This window comes from Maniola jurtina, chromosome 9, assembly GCF_905333055.1.
Source record: "Maniola jurtina chromosome 9, ilManJurt1.1, whole genome shotgun sequence".
Taxonomy (NCBI): domain Eukaryota; kingdom Metazoa; phylum Arthropoda; class Insecta; order Lepidoptera; family Nymphalidae; genus Maniola; species Maniola jurtina.
This window is the reverse complement of record NC_060037.1, coordinates 433,293-455,921: the sequence shown is the minus strand read 5'-3', so window position 1 is coordinate 455,921 and position 22,629 is coordinate 433,293. Positions and strand designations below refer to the sequence as shown.

Below are 22,629 nucleotides of genomic sequence, written 5' to 3'. Positions count from 1 at the left end.
GGTGTTTAAAAATCGTAACTTGAGGATGATGAAATTTAGTGAAGATCTATTCATAATTCATGGCGATATTGAGATCTTTTACTTTATCATTTTAATTATTTAACTCGCATCATTGGAGCTTCGACCGACACACCTGGGAGAAGACAGCGATCTCGTACGACGCTATAATTAATAATAATAATTCATTTTATTTTCGTGCAAAACCTATTTTATATTAGGATTGTAATCATCATTAGCAAATGATAATTAGCAAACTAGGTATTGTTAAAAGTACAATAAACCTTCCCAAGTACATTTTTATAGATTACAACCTCTCCCACTGCCAAGGCTCACTGGTAGTTTAAAGAGTTTATTAGCGCTGTCCAGTTCTTATCTTTTTTTAACCCCCGACCCAAAAAGAGGGGTGTTATAAGTTTGACGTGTGTATCTGTGTGTCTGTGTATCTGTGTATCTGTCTGTGGCATCGTAGCGCCTAAACTAATGAACCGATTATAATTTGGTTTTTTTTGTTTGAAAGGTAGCTTGATCGAAATTGTTCTTAGCTATAATCCAAGAAAATCGGTTCAGCCATGTGAAAGTTATCAGCTCTTTTCTAGTTATTACTGTAACCTTCACTTGTCGGGGGTGTTATAAATTTTTAATTTACACTTGTTTACTGTTACTAATTTATGGTACAAATACATAAACAAAATATGCAATTTCACACATCCCAAGCACATCGTAACTAATGAAACCTTGAGTTGTTTGCTGGTTTCTTATCAATAGAATCTGTTTTTGAAATCGATGGTAGAGTCTCTACAAACATACAAATTTCATGCTTCAAAAGTGCTGGCCTATTAGTAGGCTTACTTGAAATAATCTTCTTCATTCATCTCAATCCCAATGATTCATCTTTATAATCATTTCAGATCTTTGCATAGTTGCTGTAAATAATAACTCAGTAACAATTGAGATACACTCATGTTTTTTCGATCAAGTGATCTTGATCTTTGGCAGAGAAAACGCTGCGTATAACGCCTCTCCTGCGTGGGTAAGGATACCGCTTTTCTTTCAGCGTTTAAAGGACCGAGATAAAATTGAAAATTTTTCGCCAAACCCCCGCGGCGAGTAGCCGGAGTGTTTTGGAGCACAATTTGCATACATTTACACACAATTATCTCGAAGGTTGCGTCGTCTTTATTGTCCTAGAGCAGAGATAGCCTGAACGTGGCATATTTTGTTGATGAATATTTTAAAACAGGTTATCACGTTACTTAATTCTTAGGTTAAATTAATCTATTCATTAAAATTCATACACATACAATGTAGTTACATGGATAGTGTTAGTGACAAGTGAAGGTTACAGTAACTAGAAAAGAGCTGATAACTTTCAAACGGCTGAACCGATTTTCTTGGATTATAGCTAAGAACACTCTCGATCAAGCCACCTTTCAAACAAAAAAAAACTAAATTAAAATCGGTTCATTAGTTTAGGAGCTACGATGCCACAGACAGATACACAGATACACACGTCAAACTTATAACACCCCTCTTTTTGGGTCGGGGGTTAAAAACATAATATAATATGTATAAAATCTAATCATTGACACAGGCATCTAACGATTTATTGCATTCGGTTGCACTTATGTCTCAATGCAAGGAGAAATATTGACATTACCAGACCTTCTGTACTGTAGACCGAGCAAATGATGTCTTTTACCTAATAAAATAATATACTGTACAAATTGCAAATATGTATTTTACTTTATACTATTGTAGTTTATAATGCCATCTGTGCAAATGACATTTTAATATCAATAAACATTAAATATTTGTATGCTTATTGTTAGGTTCACTTTTCATTACAAAGACAAAGGCACTTTTAGAGTTTGTATTTACAATTTTCAGGGTTCCGTACCTCAAAAGGAAAAACGGAACCCTTATAGGATCACTGTTATCTGTCTGTCTGTCCGTCTGCTGTGTATGTCAAGAAAACCTATAGGGTAAACTAATCGGACGACGTTGCAGGCATCAATAAGTCTCAAAAAGCTCATAACTTAACTCAGTATCTAATTTAGCGGCGTTCCAAAGATTCGCCTCCCCTGCTCTAACATAGTGTCAAGTATTGTTCGTTGTAACGTCTTATCAGAACAAATACGTTACGCCACACAATGTACCTGAGACGTTTTCTAGAAATTACGGTCTCGGAGCAAACCTTTATGTGAAATTGTTCTCGGAAAACAATATTGGGTGTCTGGAGACTCGTTAATTAGGCGTGAGTACGCGTAACGTGGTTAAAATTACAACTACTACAATATACAAGACGAACGACTTCTATGTAGTACAGCGTACTAGACTTGTCATTCCAAACAAAAATTTTTTGTAGACTGCAACACGTTTTTGTAGGTTTTTTAATCCATTTTTTTTGCCATAATCCAAGAAAATCGGTTGAGCCGTTTGAAAGTTATCAGCTCTTTTCTTTTCGAACCGATTTTCTTGTCTATACTTTAATAAATAAAATTGGAGTGTCTGTCTGTAATTTCGAAATAACTACCGCATATTAAGGTCATATGGTTATTTGAACGATACTATAACTGAATCATACGTTTTTAAAATTTTTGTCTGTCTGTCTGTCTGTCTGTCTGTTTGAAAAGGCTAATCTTGGGAACGGCTGAACCGATTTTGACGGGATTTTCACAGACAAGTAGAGAATTGACCAGGAAGTAACATAGGCTACTTTTTTAACCGTTTTTCAAAAAGGGAGTTGTGTTTTTCTACCTATGTACACCGAAATCTCCGAGATTTCTGAACCGATTTGCGTCATTTCTTTTTTAATCGTTAGAGGAACTTTGCGACATTGTTTCATAAAAAACTTGGAGTCCAACTCCTCAATCCTGATGCTGCAGGGGATCTGACCAATCCACGCGGGCGAAGCTGCGGGCATCAGCTAGTTATAACTAAGAACACTCTCGATCAAGCCACCTTTCAAACAAAAAACTAAATTAAAATCGGTTCATTAGTTTAGGAGCTACGATGCCACAGACAGATACACAGATACACACGTCAAACTTATAACACCTCTGTTTTTGGGTCGGGGGTCAAAAATAAGTACATACTATTCAAAATGTTGAGAGGATATTATGTCGACGTGAGATGAGCTACGGAGATCGGATGCGGACGTCTCGCGGATTGATGTAATTTCCGTGTTGTCTATTGCGACATGACGTTATCATATAGCTAGTCTAGACGTTGGAGTTCATTTACATACTTTCATATCTATCTCCTAGTTTCGCTAGGGTTCACTGGCTAGGGACTTTGTTAAATATTTTTATGTAAAACTGGTGTGCGCTCCTAACGACATAGTATAAGAATTACGAAAAAGATAAGCAGAACAACAAAGAGATGAGATTTCGAATTTAACTACAAGTATGACATTTTTCAAATATTAAGTAACTCTTTTTTTTTTCGAAAAAAAATTGCATATCTGTCCATCTGTCCATAACTTGGGAGAAATTCTTTACATATAGGCACAAATAATTATAACTTAAAATTTTAAAACCCCCGACAGAAAAACCTCTAATAATTTTCAAACGGCTGAACAGATTTTCTTGGATTATAGCTAAGAACACACTCGATCAAGCTACCTTTCAAACAAAAAAAAACTAAATCAAGATCGGTTCTTTCGTTTAGGCGCTACGGCTCCACAGACAGATACACAGATACACAGACACCCAGATACACACGTCAAACTTATAACACCCCTCTTTTTGGGTCGGGGGTTAAAAAAAAATTAAAAAATACCCTGTCAAAACACGAACTAACAAGTGTAAATTAAAAATTTATAACACCCCCGACGATCCAAAGTATCTGAGTTTTCCAAAACATCATTTTCAAATAAATAATTATGTATTTAGGCAACGTCCATCTTGACAGCTTGACATTTGTCTATTGACATAATATTATGAACCTAACGGTTATCTAACCTTCTTTTCTACAAGAAAACTAGAAAAGAGCTGATAACTCTTAAACGGCTGAACCGATTTTTTAGATTATAGCTAAGAACACTCTCGATCAAGCCACCTTTCAAACAAAAAAACTAAATTAAAATCGGTTCATTCGTTTAGGCGCTACGATGCCACAGACAGATACACAGATACACAGATACACAGTTACACAGATACACAGACACACAGATACACACGTCAAACTTATAACACCCCTCTTTTTGGGTCGGGGGTTAAAAAAACGCATCGAATTGAGACTCTCCTCCTTTTTGGAAATCGCTTGAAAATTTTCCTCTTTATGCAGTCGAAATAAAAAATACGTTAGCACATGAAATAAATCTATGAACAAAGACAAATAAGTGACTCGGAGTTGGACACAGGAAACTCGGGCCCATACAAAACAGCGAGTTATTTGAGTTGCGACCGCGTAACAGGGTGTGTCAACATTGACGTTGCCTGCTGTGTAACTTTGCCTCAAACACCCTGTACATGGCTCTTTTGTCGGCAATTTCTGTTGAGCCAAAGGTTTTTGCACTTTTCCGTGAAGTCACTTCTACTTTAGAGGCTACTTTAAAACGCCAAATCTTTTTAACCGACTAAGGAGGAGGTTCTCAATTCGTCGGTTTTTTTTTGGTAATTTTCACTTTTTAGTTTGGAACAATTTTAGGTATTGCCTATTTTACAAAAAAAAAATTTTAGGTGTGGTGAAAAGTCAACAGACAGACAGATAGACGGACCCAGTTTCGCACATGTAATATCAATATGAATAATTAAGAGATATTTGATGATAAGGAAATTATATTCTTCGAGTCTTCAGATAAATAGGTAACATTCTCAGGAAAAGATTATTCAAGATTCATAAAATACTAGCTGATGCCCGCAGCTTCGCCCGCGTGGATTGGTCAGATCCCCTGCAGCATCAGGATTGAGGAGTTGGAATCCAAATTTTTTTATGAAACAATTTCGCAAAGTTCCTCTATCGATTAAAAAAAAAAATTACGCAAATCGGTTCAGAAATCTCAGAGATTTCGGTGTACATAGGTAGAAAAACACAACTCCCTTTTTGAAAGTCGGTTAAAAAAGTAGCCTATGTTACACCCTGGTCAATCCTCTACTTGTCTGTGAAAATCCCGTCAAAATCGGTTCAGCCGTTCCAAAGATTAGCCTTTTCAAACAGACAGACAGACAGACAGACGGACAAAAATTTTAAAAACGTGTGATTCAGTTAAGGTGTCGTTCAAATAACCCTGTGAGCTTAATATGAGGTAGTTATTTCGAAATTACAGACAGACACTCCAATTTTATTTATTAGTATAGATATAGATAATGTACCTATGTTATCCATGTTGGAAGCGGGTAGTTATATGTAAACTCGATTACAGACGCCTCCGCGGCACAATGGCAGGCTCATCCAATAAGTAGCGCACAGCTGCAGCCTTCCCTTCCTTCTTATTCGATAAATATTCTATTACTTGCTGCCCGGCGACCGGACGCTCTCCGTAACTAAGTAGGTATATCTATCTTACTGTATTATTAACCCCCGACCCAAAAAGAGGGGTGTTATAAGTTTGACGTGTGTATCTGTCTGTGGCACCGTAGCTCCTAAACTAATGAACCGATTCTAATTAATTTTTTTTTGTTTGAAAGGTGGCTTGATCGAGAGTGTTCTTAGCTATAATCCCAGAAAATCGGTTCAGCCGTTTGAAAGTTATCAGGTCTTTTCTAGTTATTGTAACCTTCACTTGTCGGGGGTGTTATAATTAATTTACACTTGTAAGTATTTATGTTTAACTTATGCCGGTCAAAGTAGTATAGAAGCAGGCGTTATTTTGCGGAAGTCCATGATATACAAGGAACCAAAAGCTTAATTTGCTATAATCGGTTTTGCCCCTACATCTCCTGAGGATGCTCCGGTATCGGGGCGAAACGTGCGTCGAGTGGTATTGGGATTTGTGTGGTGCTGCGTGGTGTGGTGGTGGTGCGGTATGGCTTTGCTTGGTGGCTGGCTTTTCCTGCATGTTTATCAGTGGGAGGGCGGGCGGTGCAGGTCGCATGCTGCATGTTGCACCATACAGATATCTTTGGTTTGGCAAATCAAGTTTTTGGTTCCTTGCCGGTCAAAGAAGTTTTACAAAGCGCGGAATAGATGTTCTATTCCACGAACACTGTTTAGCTATGTTTGTGTGAATGCACACGCACACATTGGTTTTGATACATTTGGGATGGCTTTGTCATGAAAATGGGTGGAAGCTGCCCTCAGCGTGGAAACCGTTTTTAAACGCGAAGACAACGTTACCGCTTGCAGTCCTTGCAGGACTTGCAGAAATCCTTTGAAATACTTAAAATTGGGTATAATTTAAATAATGATATTGTTTTTTGTACTGGACGTCCTGATTGTTGCCAACACAAAAGAAAAACGAAAAAACGTTTAATTTAGCTAAAAAGTCGAAACTGAAGAAAGTTATAAAAGCCCGTCTTGAGGTTTAAGAAAACGCTGAATTTGTCTCAAATAGAGCAGAATATAACTGAATTTCAACTTTCCTCAAACTGTAAGCATTTCGTGGTAATTTCTTTTCCACTTTTATCAGCAATTAACGTCCACAGTTCCAGTAGTTTGCTTGAGTTTGAAGAAGAGCTGTCTTTTATGTTTTCGCTGCTGTCGGGCCTGCGGTTTGCTTCGCTCATTATTTGCGAGAGGTTTCCAATTGTCTTCATAAATATCTTTGAAACACGAAAATAACTTGAATATGGCCAATTTCGATCGAGAAGGTTTTGTTTATTGGTTTGGATAGGTTACTTTATTGGAACTTAACAAAATCTTTATTTAACTAGTGAACCCGCAAGGGTACTTATTACAATTTTCGTAGGGATCTTAATTTTTTTTGAAAATTAAATATCTGTATACCTTCACCTGCGTTAGGTACTCAGGAACAACGTAGCTTTCGATTGGTGCAAGAATTTTCAAAATCCAGAGATTACTTCTTACAAACAAACTTACTAACTGTACCTCTTTATAATATAAGTGTAGATACTTATATAAAATTCATTGATTTCCGGATAAAAAGTAAACTAAGTAAGTTCTTTCCCAAGGCGCAAGCTATCTAAGATTGATGCAGCGGTTTACCCGGGAAAAGATGACAAACAGATAGATAGATAGACATAAGACTTCGTTCGCGTGTATTTAGGTTTTGAAATCCAAATAAAGTCAAGTAGAAACATTTTACAATAAAATTCTTGTCAATTTTGTTTCCACAAAGTACTTGCCGAAATCTAATATTCTAGTAATTTCATTAAGTAGCTGCCCTTTTTCCTAATAAAAATATTCCAATATGGAAAATTCGGGACTCAATAAATAGTATTTCTTAGGAATAGTCGATAGTAAACGCCGAAAACATGTATTGTCGACATGAAAATTTCCACAACAGGCCGGCCGGGTTAGAATGAAAATAGGCACAATACAATATGTTTCCTATTTATTCATCCGGAAAATTGAGGTTGGCATATTTTAGTCCTCTTCGTCATCGTTACTCATATCATTATGCTAAATTCATATACCTACTTAGTTCGTGCTGAAGCGACTATTCGTAGCATAATATGTAAGTTCAAATCAATAGCATCCAAATATCCAGAAATAATAAATTTCGTGATAAGCAGGATTCGATCCCCTGCCTAGCAATACTTTAATTTAGTTATTTCGCGAGGAAACCTACATGCCTGAGAGTTCTCCGTTATGAAGTCTTGGTCAGCGTGATGGACTAAATCCTTCTCATTCTGAGAGAATACCAGACGCTCATCGCACAGATTTCTCATACGGTAATGGATTTCCGATTATGAGTTTTCTCTCACTGATAGTAGAGTAAGTTATCCTCGGGTACCTAAAAGTACGTAGGCTTCGCGCGAACGAAGTCGCGGACTAAACCAACATGTTTGTATATGGGAAAAGTTCGTCATATTGTCCTAATCATGCTGACTATTCGTTTAAAACAATGACCGCCAATTACTTGTCTATTGTGGTATAAGTCAGGGGGAAGTCCAGAGATGGGCTTAAATTGATGTCAATTTGATGGCACATCCGCCCATAGATCAGGGCACGGATTTTTATTCATTGTCACAAGATTAGGACAAAGACATCTAAACAATCTTCATACGCACATTGACGAGGTTTTTTAGGGTTCCTTAGTAGAAAAGGAAGGAAGTTTCGCCATGCCAGCTGTCCGAGCGATCGTCTGTCCGTTCGCAGCTTAGTTCAGAGACTCTTAGTTATAAGAAGCTGTAATTTGAAATGCATTGAAAGAGTCTTAAACAGTTAAAGTTAGGGCCGGCGTCCGAAAGACTGCTAGTACAAAAGTAAAGGAACCGCGAGCCTGAGAGCCGCGAGTGATAAGTCGCACAGGCATCTTGTGAGATATCTCTCACCTGTACGAGCGCTCGAGGTTATGACCATGACTTAATATGTCCGACAGTTTGCACAGTTTAATGTACTATGTATTATCCAGATACCTATAAGCCCATCCGTCAGCCTTCCCAGGTTTCCCCTTCAGCCTATCTGCGCAGGCCATTAGATAGAGGTAATTTATTTTGATCAGCCAGCTTATTGCCTGTACGCGCACTCGAAAACCAAGGTATAAAGGTGAAAATCTTCATTTGGGAGCGAATATGGCGCCTATAAATCAATGTGGCAGATTTTCATTATCCTTGACACGCGGTGGTTACACGGCAATTTGTTACGTGACTATGTGGACTTCTTAGGGTTCCGTACTCGAAGAGTGCCAACGAGATGCTATTACTAAGCCTCCGCTGTACGCCCGTCCGTCCGTCAGCGGGCTATAAGACGTAGAGAGTTGAAAATTTCAATTTCTATTGCCGCGATAACAACAAATACAAGTGTAAATAAAAATTTATAACACTCACGACAAGTGAAGGTTACAGTAACTAGAAAAGAGCTGATAACTTTCAAACGGCTGAACCGATTTTCTTGGATTATAGGTAACACTTTCGATCAAGCCACCTTTCAAACCAAAAAAATACTAAATTAAAATCGGTTCATTAGTTTAGGAGCTACGATGCCACAGACAGATAGACAGATACACACGTCAGAGTTATAACACCCCTCTTTTTGGGTCGGGGGTTACAAACATACATCTTCCGGTCTGTTTGTCACAAACTGATATAGGTAAATCCGTGTACAGTAAACAGTTATTGCTCAATAGAAAGTAAAATGATATTTACACATGATTAATTTTGGCGCCCGCTCAACCGAGATTACATTCAATTGTGATGCTAAGGGTTGCTTCCCACGAGGCATGCTAACACGTACACCGTATTCCCATATGCAATCAATACTAATTAATATAAATATTCTCAATTAAAGAACCTTTGCCGGGGTATAATAATATCCCGTAGAGTGTGTTCAAGAACTTTTTGACCTAGTTTCTCCTTGATCTTTCTACTATAGTACTGCAAGGCATCGCCAAGGTCCGCAGATCTGCACCCGTACGTAGTCGAAATTCCACGGACACGTACGAAGCGATTCGTCTCCTCGTTTCTAATTCTAACAGTAACGGTGTGGAACGTCCTTCCGACTTCAGTTTTTCCCTCTACTTTTTAACCCCCGACCCAAAAAGAGGGGTGTTATAAGTTTGACGTGTGTATCTGTGTCTCTGTGTGTCTGTGTATCTGTGTATCTGTCTGTGGCATCGTAGCGCCCAAACGAATGAACCGATTTTAATTTAGTTTTTTTTGTTTGAAAGGTGGCTTGATCGAGAGTGTTCTTAGCTATAATCCAAAAAAATTGGTTCAGCCGTTTAAGAGTTATCAGCTCTTTTCTAGATTTCTTGTAGAAAAGAAGGTTAGATAACCGGTTAGGTAGGTAGGTTCATAATATTATGTCAATTGACAAATGTCAATGATGTTTTGGAAAACTCAGATACTTTGGACTAGTTACTGTAACCTTGATTTGTCGGGGGTGTTATAAATTTTTAATTTACACTTGTTATATAGTTATCTCAATTCAATAGACATCTTCTAGGCAAGCGCGGTCCATCTTAGGCTGCATCATAACTTGCCAGCAGGTCTGATTGTAGCCAAACATTAATCTATAAATGAAAAACAATCTTTAGGCTAGGAAAACGGCGTCATACACTCTCAGCACACCCTCACCCTTTGGGACTTTTAGTATGTTCATCTGGACGTGTGTACCAATTTTCAAAACTACACGAATTATTTCCTAAGATGGCCCATTTTCGGTTTAATTTGACTGGACTGTAACTATATCTAGTACTAGCTGACGCCCGCGACTTCGTCCGCGTGGATTTAGTTTTTTCGAAATCCCGTGGAAACTCTTTGATTTTCCGGGATAAAAAGTAGCCTATGTGCTAATCCAGGATATTATCTATCTCCATTTCGAATTTCAGCCAAATCCGTCCAGTGGTTTTTGCGTGAAGGAGTAACAAACATACACACACACACACACACACATACAAACTTTCGCCTTTATAATATAGTGTGATGTGATATTTTGCGGCTGTATCGCTACTGCATCGCGATCTTTTTGCGTCGGTATGGCTGCAAAATTCGCGGTAGGCAATGTCCCATAGCTTCATATTAGCACGCACCGTGAGAAGCCTGCACAGTTGGAATTCGGAGCGAATGTAAATTAGGGCGCGGAAACCGACCAATCAATCGGGCAATCAGTCCGAAATTGTTGAACAATTCAATGATTTCGATGCTTTCGGCGATCACCACGGGGCTCATTCGGTTAGAGATTGAATGTTTACTGAATAATTGAAAGGGTTTAAATGAGAATTGATTAGAATATGCAATAGTATAGATTTATTGCCGAAATTCAGGCATGTTTTTTTTTTTGATTTGGAAACCGGTCAAGTGCGAGTCAGATTCGCGTACCGAGGGTTCCGTACTCGGGTATTTTTTCTGATATTTTGCACGATAAATCAAAAACTATAATATTAGGCAAAAAATATATAAAAAATCTGTTTTAGTAAGTACAAGTAACGCCCTATCGTATGATACCCCACTTGGTATAGTTATCTTACTTTGAAAAGATCATCATCATCATGATCAACCCATGTGCTGGCTCACTACTGAGAATGGGTCTCCTCTCAGAACGAGAAGCTCTCAGGCATGTAGGTTCCCTCATTGAATTATTGCGTCTTAACAAAAGTAGCTGTCTGTATACGTGAGCGTATTTGAGCAGTAGTTCCGTGAATATTTTGTGTAGTACAACTATTGAGCAGGTAAAACTGTAAACAAACCCTAGTGAAATAGTAGTGAAATGAAGTTATATTATATACGTACAGTTTCTAAAGCCAAAGGTCGAATGTATCTCGCCCGATCTACACAAATACAACTTTTACACAACTCTCTGAACCTACCGCAAATTGTTAGTAAACTTACAAACGACTTCTGCACTTGCGAACTAAATTGTACTTTATCCGTATGGAAGTTAGGTTTAATTTCGTAGAGCTGAGCAGTAACTGGAGATAAACACTAGTGTAGTTAAGGCAGTTGAGGGTTAAGGTGCGTTTCCACTGACGCGGGTCAGGCAGCCGAGCAAGGATGAGCGACTTTATTGTATCCCTGATCCATTTATTAGCAAACTTGAATGAAGAAATCAGCTGCAGCATTTATTTATTCTCTTTTCTAATAATATCAACAAGTGTAAATTAAAAATTTATGACACCCCCGATAAGTGAAGGTTACAGTAACTAGAAAAGAGCTGATAACTTTCAAACGGCTGAACCGATTTTCTTGGATTATAGCTAAGAACACTCTCGATCAAGCCAAGGTGGCTTGATCGAGAGTGTTCTCTCAAACAAAAAAAAAACTAAATTAAAATCGGTTCATTAGTTTAGGAGCTACGATGCCACAGACAGATACACAGATACACACGTCAAACTTATAACACCCCTCTTTTTGGTCGGGGGTTAAAAAATAGACAAAAAGTCTGTTTAGTTTTATTAAAACCAACCCAAAAAGAGGGGTGTTATAAGTTTGACGTGTGTATCTGTGTATCTGTGTGTCTGTGTATCTGTGTATCTGTGTATCTGTCTGTGGCATCGTAGCGCCTAAACGAATGAACCGATTTTAATATACTTTTTTTTGTTTGAAAGGTGGTTTGATCGAGAGTGTTCTTAGCTATAATCCAAACAAATTGGTTCAGCCGTTAAAAGTTATCAGCTATTTTCTAGTTTTCTTGTAGAAAAGAAGGTTAGATAACCCTTAGGTTCATAATATTCAAGTGTCAATTGACAAATGTCAAGCTGTCAAGATGGACGTTGCCTAGATATACATAATTATTTATTTGAAAATGATTTGTCCGGGGTGTGGAATTTTTTTAATTTACACTTGTTATTTTTCATTACTATCTTATTATCTTACCTGATGGTAAGTGATGATGGAGTCTAAGTTGGAAGCGGGCTTTCGTTATAGATTCGCGGGTAGATTTACTTGACAATTCAAAAGCACTAGCAAAAGTTAATTTGAATTTTTTAAAAATCTATTTCTATTTTTGGTCTTCACTCCGCTCGTCTCCGCTTCGGTGGTAACGCACCCTAATATCCTGAGGAAACCTCTTAATTAACTGCATCAAAACGTATTACAATGTTTGTACTTCAAGTGCCCTACAGTGTACACTACAATATACCTGATAATGTGGGGTTCTTTCATGACGTCATCGACGAGGGTTGGAAACCTCGAGGGGAAAACTTACCCTTGCGTACTGCACACATGAAACTATGGAAATATTCGACACCACCGTGCCAGACATACTCTACTTTTCTGGCATTTCTGCTATTTCTGGCTTTCTGCTATTTCTGGCATTCTCGTTCTTGTATTGTTCATTGCGGAGGGTTGTGTATTGTGATCCCATACCATTAATCACAAAATTTCAGAGGTGCTTAAGTCAATTCCATAGGTTTTCTTGACAGACACGACAAACGCACAGACAGATAGACAACAAAGTGACCCTATAAGGATTCGGTTTTTCCTATTGAAGTACGGAACCTTAAAAAACCAAAATAGCGTTTATCTGCTAGTGGAAATCTCTTAAACAACGAATCAATAGTGTTTAATCTCCTCGAATTATGACTTAGCTCGATGTACGGTCCGCACAAAAAGTTAATGAAAGAGTTGTCTTTCCTCTAACCTTGGTTGGTGCCGACGGTTCATTCGGTCACGTTTTTATCACTAAAATAAGTTTCTGTTACGCAATTATTGTTTAAAAAATGTTGAGTAGGTACCTATATGGTTCTTAGAAGATTTTGTGGGTTTTCCAAACTCAGCATCCGATTGAGTTTTTAAGGAGGTAAGAGTAGGCAAAATTAGTTTTACTATTTTCCTTATCTTAAACAACCGATTCATATGAAGAAGAATAGAGGTAAATCTAAATAGAATTAGACTTTTGAGTAGTTCTCAGAATTTTAAAAACTAGTCAGGTACGGAAGAGTCTTTCACGCAGCCGTTAGGTTGTTTTTCTGTCGCTCTCAGGCGGCACGGTGAGACATAGACAAATGGGCGAGTTACAGCCACACCTGTTGACAGGGACAAAGTGCATGCGAACACATTAGTTCACTTCTACCACATCCCTGGCCTTTGTGGATGAGGGATATAACTTCATTGATGCAGAGAGTTATGCGTTGTTTTCTGTCGGTCTCAGTATCAAGGGTATACGTAGACAAATAGGCGTGTTACAGCCACACCTGTTGACAGGGACAAAGTGCGTTCACTTCTACCAACCCCATCCCGACCTTTGTGGATGAGGACCATATTACTTCATTTGATGCAGAGAGTTATGCTTGGAACCATCAGGTTGTTTTGGCGGTCTCAAAGGCAAGGTGAGACATGGACTAATAGGCGTGTTACAGCCACCACTGTTGACAGGGACTAAGTGCTGCGAAAAGATTTGTTCACTTCTACCACATCCCGGCCGCCATAAATGGAGACCTATATTACTTCATTTGATGGGAAACTCGTGCGAAGCGATTTCCCTCCTCGTTTCTAATTTGATCCGCTAATCACACTAATTAATATTATAAGTAAAGGCGAAAGTTTGTATGTGTGTGTGTGTGTGTGTGTATGTTTGTTACTCCTTCACGCTAAAACTACTGGACGGATTGGGCTGAAATTTAGAATGGAGATAGATTATACTCTCGATTAGCACATAGGCTACTTTTTATCCCGGAAAATCGAAGAGTTCCCACGGGATTTTTAAAAAACTACATCCATGCGAATGAAGTCGCGGGCACCAGCTAGTGGCTTATAAAAAGCAATGATGAGGTTTAGATTGGAGCGCACTTGCTTTTGAAATGCCTATTCATTATTAACTTGAAAGTATTTAAGTTATACTTCGCAGGTGATCCGCGAGATCTGCGTTCCGGGAACCACAAGTCTCTACAGAGTAAGCCTGCAGTTTCCACCTTCATAAAACCGTGATAAAAACCTACCCTCTCTAAAACATTCCGCGTAATGTCATCCGGGATACGCAATTTGCGATTCGCCACCCCTGCTTGATTCACCGTCTCTATCACACCTATTCCACTTTGTAAAGCTCCGTTCCTCTTTGACGTTATTACTTTTTATCGCCGTTTGAACTGCATCAACGCTCGTTACTTATGCCAATCACGAGGTATACAGGTTCGATATTTTTTATCACTTTTGCAAGTAAAAATTTTACGAGATCATTTACGTCTTCAATGTAGGTTAATGGTTTTAAGAGCTGAAAGCTAGCCAACAATACAAAATTCACATTTTTTTAAAATATCAAACATGCACGTCAAGACTCAGGCACGTCTCAGGTTCAAAGGGACCACTGATAGGGACAATATGGCATTATTTTTTTTGGATTCTAATTATCTCTTGTAAAAAAGAAAGCATTAAAAGACCCTAAAAACCAGTCAAATGCAAGTGGGTTCCGTACCATCGTACTGATTTTTTTTTGCGATACCACAAATCCACGGTTTTCGGATTTTTCATCACGTTTACTTGTGCTTTATACTATATATTTTTGCACTAGCAATTTCGTGATTCTAGGTCAAAAGGAAGTATCCTATAGGTTTTGATTACCTTGACTGGCAGATGGACAACGAAGTGATTCTTAAGGGTTCCTTTTTTCTTTTCATACGGAACCCAAAAATGCACATAATAAAACAAGTAACTAACAGTACAGTTTCGCACGATCGCACGGCGGAATGCGGGTAGGTTTAAATTGCTAATGCAATTATTTCACTATCCACAGCTTTAATTAGGTTTGCGGGATGCGGCGGGAGAAATGGTTTGTTATCTTTTAACTTTATTACTAACTGCTATAGCTTTTGCGTATAGGAGAAAATCTGATTAGTCTCCTGAGCCACAACTATATGAAAACCCGTTCACCATCACAATCATGATCAACTCGTCATCGGCCAACTGCTGAATAGGGTCTCCTCTTGGAATGAGAAGAGCTTAGGCCATAGGCTGCCACGCTGGCTAAGTGCGGATTCACACACCTTTGAGAACGTTATGGGGAAGTCTAGGGAACGTTATGAGCGCATTACAGCCGCCATATTGAATTTTTGACGTGACGTCTTATAATTCGATAGAGCCGGCTGCACGCACGAAAAAACATGACTCATGCGGCGTTACCTCGCTCTGAGGCGTTCCATGTAAGGCTTGAAGTGCAAGCGAGAGCGCGGAACGAGCGACAAAGAAGCACAATCGGCCTTTGTTGTCACGTTCAACTATCGTCAGTAAACCGACTTTACAGACAACCAATTTTTGTTTAAAAAATTTATAACCAGTGTCACTCGGAGTGGTGAAAGAATTCTAACGATACTACATAAGAAGTTATGGTGGCATAAAGGAACTTACAAGTTCATGAACCCTGAAAACATTATACTCCTTTTTACACGACTTCGCAAGGTAAAGAGCGAATGTATTCATCAGTCTATATTTGTTTTTTTTTTTGGGGCAATAGTCTAAAAACGCTAATTAATTTAATCAAGTATAGCTGACGGCCACTCTCCTCGGATCGTTGCTCCAGTATAGACGTGTTTCTTGTGTAATAAATTATAATAAAATTGAAATGTTGCAAAATAAAATCATTTTAATAAATTAGGAGTGCATAAAGTGCTGCAAGTAGTAGTGTCAACCCGTTCATACAGTTTCATCTGGTCATGCAAAAGTGTACCCTATTCTCATCAGTGTAAGAAATAATACTACCGTAATCAAAGCGACCTGACCATGACGCGAAAAGCGATCGACGTAGTAGTGGAAATCTAATTTCTAATACTAGCATCGCAAGGGTAAATTTACACTGCAACCCATCTGGATCGACGTTACTCTTATAATTTCCTGCTGCCCTGGTACTTTTTTACGAACATGGCTCACCGTGCGCCGTCACCGTCACCGTCCCCCGCTACTCCCCGTTCTCGTATTCTCCAGCACAGTGACTCAGAGCCGGCGTTAAACTCGCCTACCGACAAAAATGTTGCTGCCTGTTTGAAGCGCAAGTTTGAGGGTAAAGATGATTACGAATCACGATCTCTGCTAGCGGAAATACGCATGATGTTCTTGTCTTTCACTATGGAACAAGATAAAAAATTGGATAAAATACAGGAATCAATAAACGAAATTAGAACGCAAAATGCGGAAATATACAAAAGTATTGAATTTTTGTCACAGGAACATGATGAGTTTAAAAACCGATTGGACAAGTTTGAGGCCGAGCGTAAAGAGCATTTATCTTATATTTCTACTCTTGAAAATAAAATTGAAAACCTTGAAAGGAAATCCATTAACACTTGTGTTGAGATTCGAAATATTTCAAAATTAAAGCAAAATGAGACCAAGAATGACCTACAGGATATCATTTCTCGTTTGGGCTCTAAACTTTCTTTGAATATACAACCCTCAGATATTAAGGATATTTATAGATCATATGCAAAATCAGAGACTCACAAGCCGATTATTGTAGAATTCACAAGTGCTCTAATGAAAGAAAATCTCATCTCTAACTTTAAAAAGTTTAATAAAATAAACGCCGGCGGTAGATTCAGTACCACGATTATTAACATAGCAGGCCCCGCTCGACCAATTTACTTGTCCGAGCTACTAACCCGCAAAAGTAAAAGAATCTTTTTCTTGGCGCGTGATTTTGCAAAAACACACGAGTATTCTTTCTGTTGGACCGCGCGTGGGCATATATACCTACGTAAACAAGAAGGCGCTCCGCAAATGCGCGTAGACACAGAAGAAGACTTAGCTAAATTAAAGACAGGCTCTGTATGACTAGAAACTAGATTTTTAGATACCTCTTTGCAACGTTATAATAGTGTAATGTTTAACTGGACTTACGATTATTGCATAATATGTTTTATTTCTTTGCTAATGTTGTTTTGCGCCTACAAATTGAAATATCCTAATTTTTACACAAACAGTGTGTTTTTCTTACGTAAACAAACAGATTCACAAAATACACATTTAATACAAATACACCTTTCTACTAAACATCTTACACACACATTTTTGTACACATTTTTATACACCTCTGTACAAATTATTTTATATTATACACATTTCTATATAACTACTGCTTTCAGAAATTTTACGAATTTGAAAGTTTTTATACTCCATGGCCAAACCTTTTATTTTTACTTTATAATGACAAATACACGCATGCGAGTGAATTATTATGATAAAAAATCAAGATCCACAAATAAATTATATTTTAAACTTAAAATTTTGTACCTGGCTTTTAAAGCTGTTCATTCTATAATAGTTCAACTAGAAATTTTAGTTTTTAGCTGTGGATTTTGACATTAGAGATATAAATACTGATCTCCAAAATGTAGGTAACATGAGCTCATATGAGTGTGAAGCCGAATTATGTAGTAATTATATCCCAAACAATGAAAAGTCGTTAAAAATCTTTCAAATGAATATTCGTAGTATAAATTCTAATTATAACGGGTTACAGGTCCTATTAAAACGAATAAGCTTACAAATAGATATCATTGTTTTAACAGAGTGTTGGCTGAAAAATGTCACTCAAATACCTACTTTAGACGGGTATACAACTCATTACACTAAAGATTTGTTAAATCGATGCGATGGAGTTATACTATATATAAAGAATGATCTTAAATGTACTATATCTTTTCCAAATCTGCTTGATGCGAGCTCGATAATGTGTAACTTAAATGATAATTTATGTCTCGTTGCTATTTACCGATCTCCTTCTTTCAAACAAATTGACAGGTTTCTGAACAGTTTCACTACGGTTATAGCTAATTTGGTTCATTACAAGTCTCTTGTTACTGTGGGAGACATAAATATAAATATTTCTCAACTAAGTAATGACAATCGTTCCCATGAGTATTTAAATCTTATCAGTAGTCATGGTCTCCTGCCAACCCATTTTTTCCCAACACATAACAAAAGCTGTATAGACCACGTACTACTAAAAACTCAATTTAAATCCACTACACTAGTTTTAGATGCATCAGTTACGGATCACTCGCCAGTAATCGTGAACCTAGACATGAAAATTCCTAGACAATATGTTGCGAAAAATCGACAGATTATTGATTACACAAGTGTTCAAAAAAGCATAGATGCACAGGATTTTAGTAAAATATCGGAGATACAAGACCCAAATCATGCTGCTAAACTGTTAGTTGACACTCTGAGTGATATTATTAAGTCAAACACAAAAATAGTCTGTTCAACACGAAAAAAAGTAATAATCAAACCCTGGATCACTCCTGGGCTTTTAAAGTGTATTAAACATCGGGATCGATTACACAAACAACTTAAGAACTCGCCAGACAATAATATCTTAAAAATAACATACAACCGATACAAAAATTTTTGTAACAATCTTTTAAAACGGCTAAAGCGTAACTACGAAAAACTTGAATTTGAAAAAACCAAAAACAATATGAAAAGTACTTGGCAAGTAATAAAAAAAGTTTCAAATATTACCTCTACAACCCCTCCCCCTATAGAGCTTTTACAACTTCAACCCGATCCTCAAACCTCTCTTAATCTTGTGAACAGTTATTTTGTAGAAGTGGGAAATAGATTGGCGACACAGATTATCTCAAAACCAAACTTCTCGTCTATTGGTAGCTTAGATGATTCTATTTCTCCTGTAAATTCTTTTGGTTTATTACCTACCGATCAAAAGGAAATAGAAACTATTATAATGAGCCTAAAATCAAATAGTGCAGTTGGATGGGATGGTATTCCAACAAAGGTTTTAAAAACAAGTTGTACTAACTTAGCTCCGATTATCTCCAGACTTTGCAATCTCTCTTTATCGAAAGGTATTTTTCCAAATTGTTTTAAAAAAGCTTTGGTAACACCTATATTCAAAAGTGGTGATAGAAGCAGTGTCAATAATTATAGACCCATTTCAATGCTGACTTCGCTTTCAAAAATATTTGAGAAAGTCTTAAATAACAGATTAGTTGGCTATTTAGAATCGCAAAATCTTATATCTCCTAATCAGTATGGTTTTAGGAAAAAGAAATCAACAGAAGACGCGGCTCTCAATTTAACCGAAACGATTACTAGGTCCTTAGATCAGAGACTAAAATGCGTTGGGGTTTTCCTGGACTTATCCAAAGCATTTGACACTGTTTCTATCCCCATACTACTCAAAAAATTGGATAACATAGGTATCAGGGGTATAGCGCTGGATATTTTCAAAGATTACTTGACAAACCGCTCGCAGCAAGTTAAAGTAAATGAATACCTTAGCGATGAAATGCCTCTTACTTACGGTGTCCCCCAGGGTAGCATACTGGGCCCCACGTTATTTCTCATATACATAAATAATCTCTGTCGCCTGGCTATTCCAAATTGCAAAATTATATCTTACGCTGATGATACTGTCTTACTCATTACAGGGAACACATGGGAAAATACCTTTAAAAATGCTGAGTTTGGACTAAAAAAGGTGTCGGATTGGTTAGCTGCAAATTTACTGAGCCTAAACGTTACCAAAACTAAATTCCTCACCTTCTCACCCTCTGCTGCATCTCAACCCTCCCCTAATTTATGCTTGAAAGCCCATATCTGTAACTCTTTTGATAATAACTCAAATTGTGATTGTCCTGCTGTAGAATATGCTAAAAACATAAAATATCTTGGTCTTCTCATAGATAACACTTTGTCGTGGAAATTACATTTATCAAATTTAACATCAAAAATAAGAAAATTAATATATATATTTAAGAACCTTAGGTCATCAGTAAGTAGAGACACTATCTTTATGGTATATTATGCAATATCCCAATCATTACTCAAGTATTGTATATCGGTCTGGGGAGGGAGTACTAAAACTGCGATGCTACAGCTAGAAAGAGCACAGAGATCGATTTTGAAAGTAATGACTAAAAAACCTTTCAGATATCCAACAACAGAATTATATAAAGACTGCAAAGTTCTAACAGTCCGCCAACTATACTTATTCCATATTATTATACGCAAACATAATTCCGTTAGTTATGATAAAAATTTGGTAAAGAGAAGAATGGATGTAATTTTTCGAACTGAAAGACATAAAACTGCACTTGCTGGGAGACAATATCACATCGTTAGCTGTAGACTGTACAATAAAATTAATAAAGCTATTAACATTTATCCACTAAATAGAAGTGAATGTAAAAAACGAGTTAAAGAATGGCTACTCAAACAAACGTACGTTGATACTGAAAAAATGCTGGAAGTTCAAACGTAACATACCTACTTAATAACATAACAATTTCAAACGTATTACATATATAATATATATAACACTTGCACACTTTCACACAGACACACGCACTCACGCACACACACACACGCACACACGCACACACACACATACACACTTACACACACACGCATACACACTACAAGCACACCTTGTATTGTATACAAAAATAATATAAAAAATTGAAATATTTTATGTAAATTAAAATAGTAAATTATGTATTACATATTAACTATTAACTATGACTCAATTAGTAAAGGAGAGCACTGTCGCCTAAGATACAGGTTTACCGAGTTTAGGGACAGTGGATCAACAATATAATTTGTGCTAGTTTTGTCAGTTTTATTAGGTTAATACTAAATTATTTTAAATTATATTTTAGTTGTTTTAGTTGTAATTTTGTCTAGAATAAGTTGTAACTTTTGTAAAATTTTGGCTGCAATAAACAATTTATTTATTTATTTATTTACGTTAAACTCAGCGAAATTAATTATTTAGTGTATCATGAAACTCATTAAAACCGCTAAATCTTACAAGAAGCAAACAAATTACAAGTAGGTACATTTCGGCTTTCCCACAACTCAGCGTTTTCTCGACTTTTACAAATCTCTGAAATTAATCTCTCGGAAAATGAGCCGGAGTCTGTAAGTCAAGTATAAGTAGTAAACAACGGCTTGGCCTCATACTCACATGCGTAAAACCCTTCATGTTTTTCAGAGCAAATTTTCCGAAAATTCGTTTACGCTGAAGTACCCACACGAAACGTTTTGCGTCATCATTCCTCATACGCGTGGTTAAGATTTGGAACACTCTTCCACGATATTGTGTGTTTCCTACCCATTATTATTATCCGAGTATCTTTATAACAAGAGTGAATCTAGGCATCTTCTAGATAAACGCGTCATATTATAGGTCACATAAATATTTTTCATAGGATGTGGTTGTGGTCAAGCGGGCACTATAATGAATTTAAAAATCCTACTCAGGTCTAATTTGTCGTAGCCTTTGTTTTTCAGATTTCGAAAATCCATTTTTAGGATTCCGTGTCTGTCTGTCGGCAATCTGTATCTCATAAACCGTAATAGGCAAGAGTTGACATTTTTACAGGGTGTGTATTTATATTGCCGCTATAACTACAAATAATAAAAGTTTCAAAAGGCCGCCATGAAAATTAAAAAATAAAAGTACGTATGTTATATCTAGTGTCTATGGTAGTATCTGGTATACGAATCCGACTCGCACTTGACCGGTTTTTTTTAACCCCCGACCCAAAAAGAGGGGTGTTATAAGTTTGACGTGTGTATCTGTGTGTCTGTATATACATATGTGTATCTGTGTATTTATCTGTGTATCTATCTGTGGCATCATAGCTCCTAAACTAATGAACCGATTTTAATTTAGTTTTCTTGTTTAAAACGTAGCTTGATCAAGAGTGTTCTTAGCTATAATCCAAGAATATCGGTTCAGCCGTTTGAAAGTTATCAGCTCTTTTCTAGTTACTGTAACCTTCACTTGTCGGGGGTGTTATAAATTTTTAATTTACACTTGTAATTTGGACAGTCGTAAGGTAAAGAAGCCAGCAGGGAGAAGTGGCGAATGCTTGTGAGGCGTGTAACATCTGCCCTCAAAGACGTTGCTTCATGATGACCACGACCGCTCTGTCAAGAGTGACACGACAAAGAAGAAGATAAAGAAAGGCTAACCTTCCCGCAGGTGCAGGTAGAAAGCGTAGTACACAGAGCGATTGCTCACTCACAGACACGGTAGACTCGGCGAGGTCACGGTCGACAGATAAGCGCGGTCGCTCACCCCGTGATAACGCGGCCCGCCCGCCGGTAGTGCAAGTGAAAACCTACGGGCGAATGCTAGAACTAAGGGCGCCTTACTTATATA

General features: G+C 37.4%; 2 protein-coding genes across 2 annotated transcripts in view; both read left to right on the top strand.

The window, feature by feature from the left end:
• The window catches only part of LOC123868360 (low-density lipoprotein receptor-related protein 2), a 305,413-nt gene that overhangs the window by 113,954 nt on the left and 168,830 nt on the right, over positions 1-22,629 (top strand). The gene's annotated exons all lie outside the window — the stretch shown is intronic.
• On the top strand, positions 16,024-18,867 carry LOC123868359. The gene has a single exon (XM_045910849.1). It carries the CDS (start codon positions 16,356-16,358, stop codon positions 17,262-17,264), a length of 909 nt encoding a protein of 302 aa, XP_045766805.1. The 5' UTR covers positions 16,024-16,355; the 3' UTR covers positions 17,265-18,867.

Bases quoted from the DNA above. Each gene is read 5' to 3' on its own strand.
- LOC123868359 (XM_045910849.1), top strand. From the start codon at position 16,356: ATGGCTCACCGTGCGCCGTCACCGTCACCGTCCCCCGCTACTCCCCGT.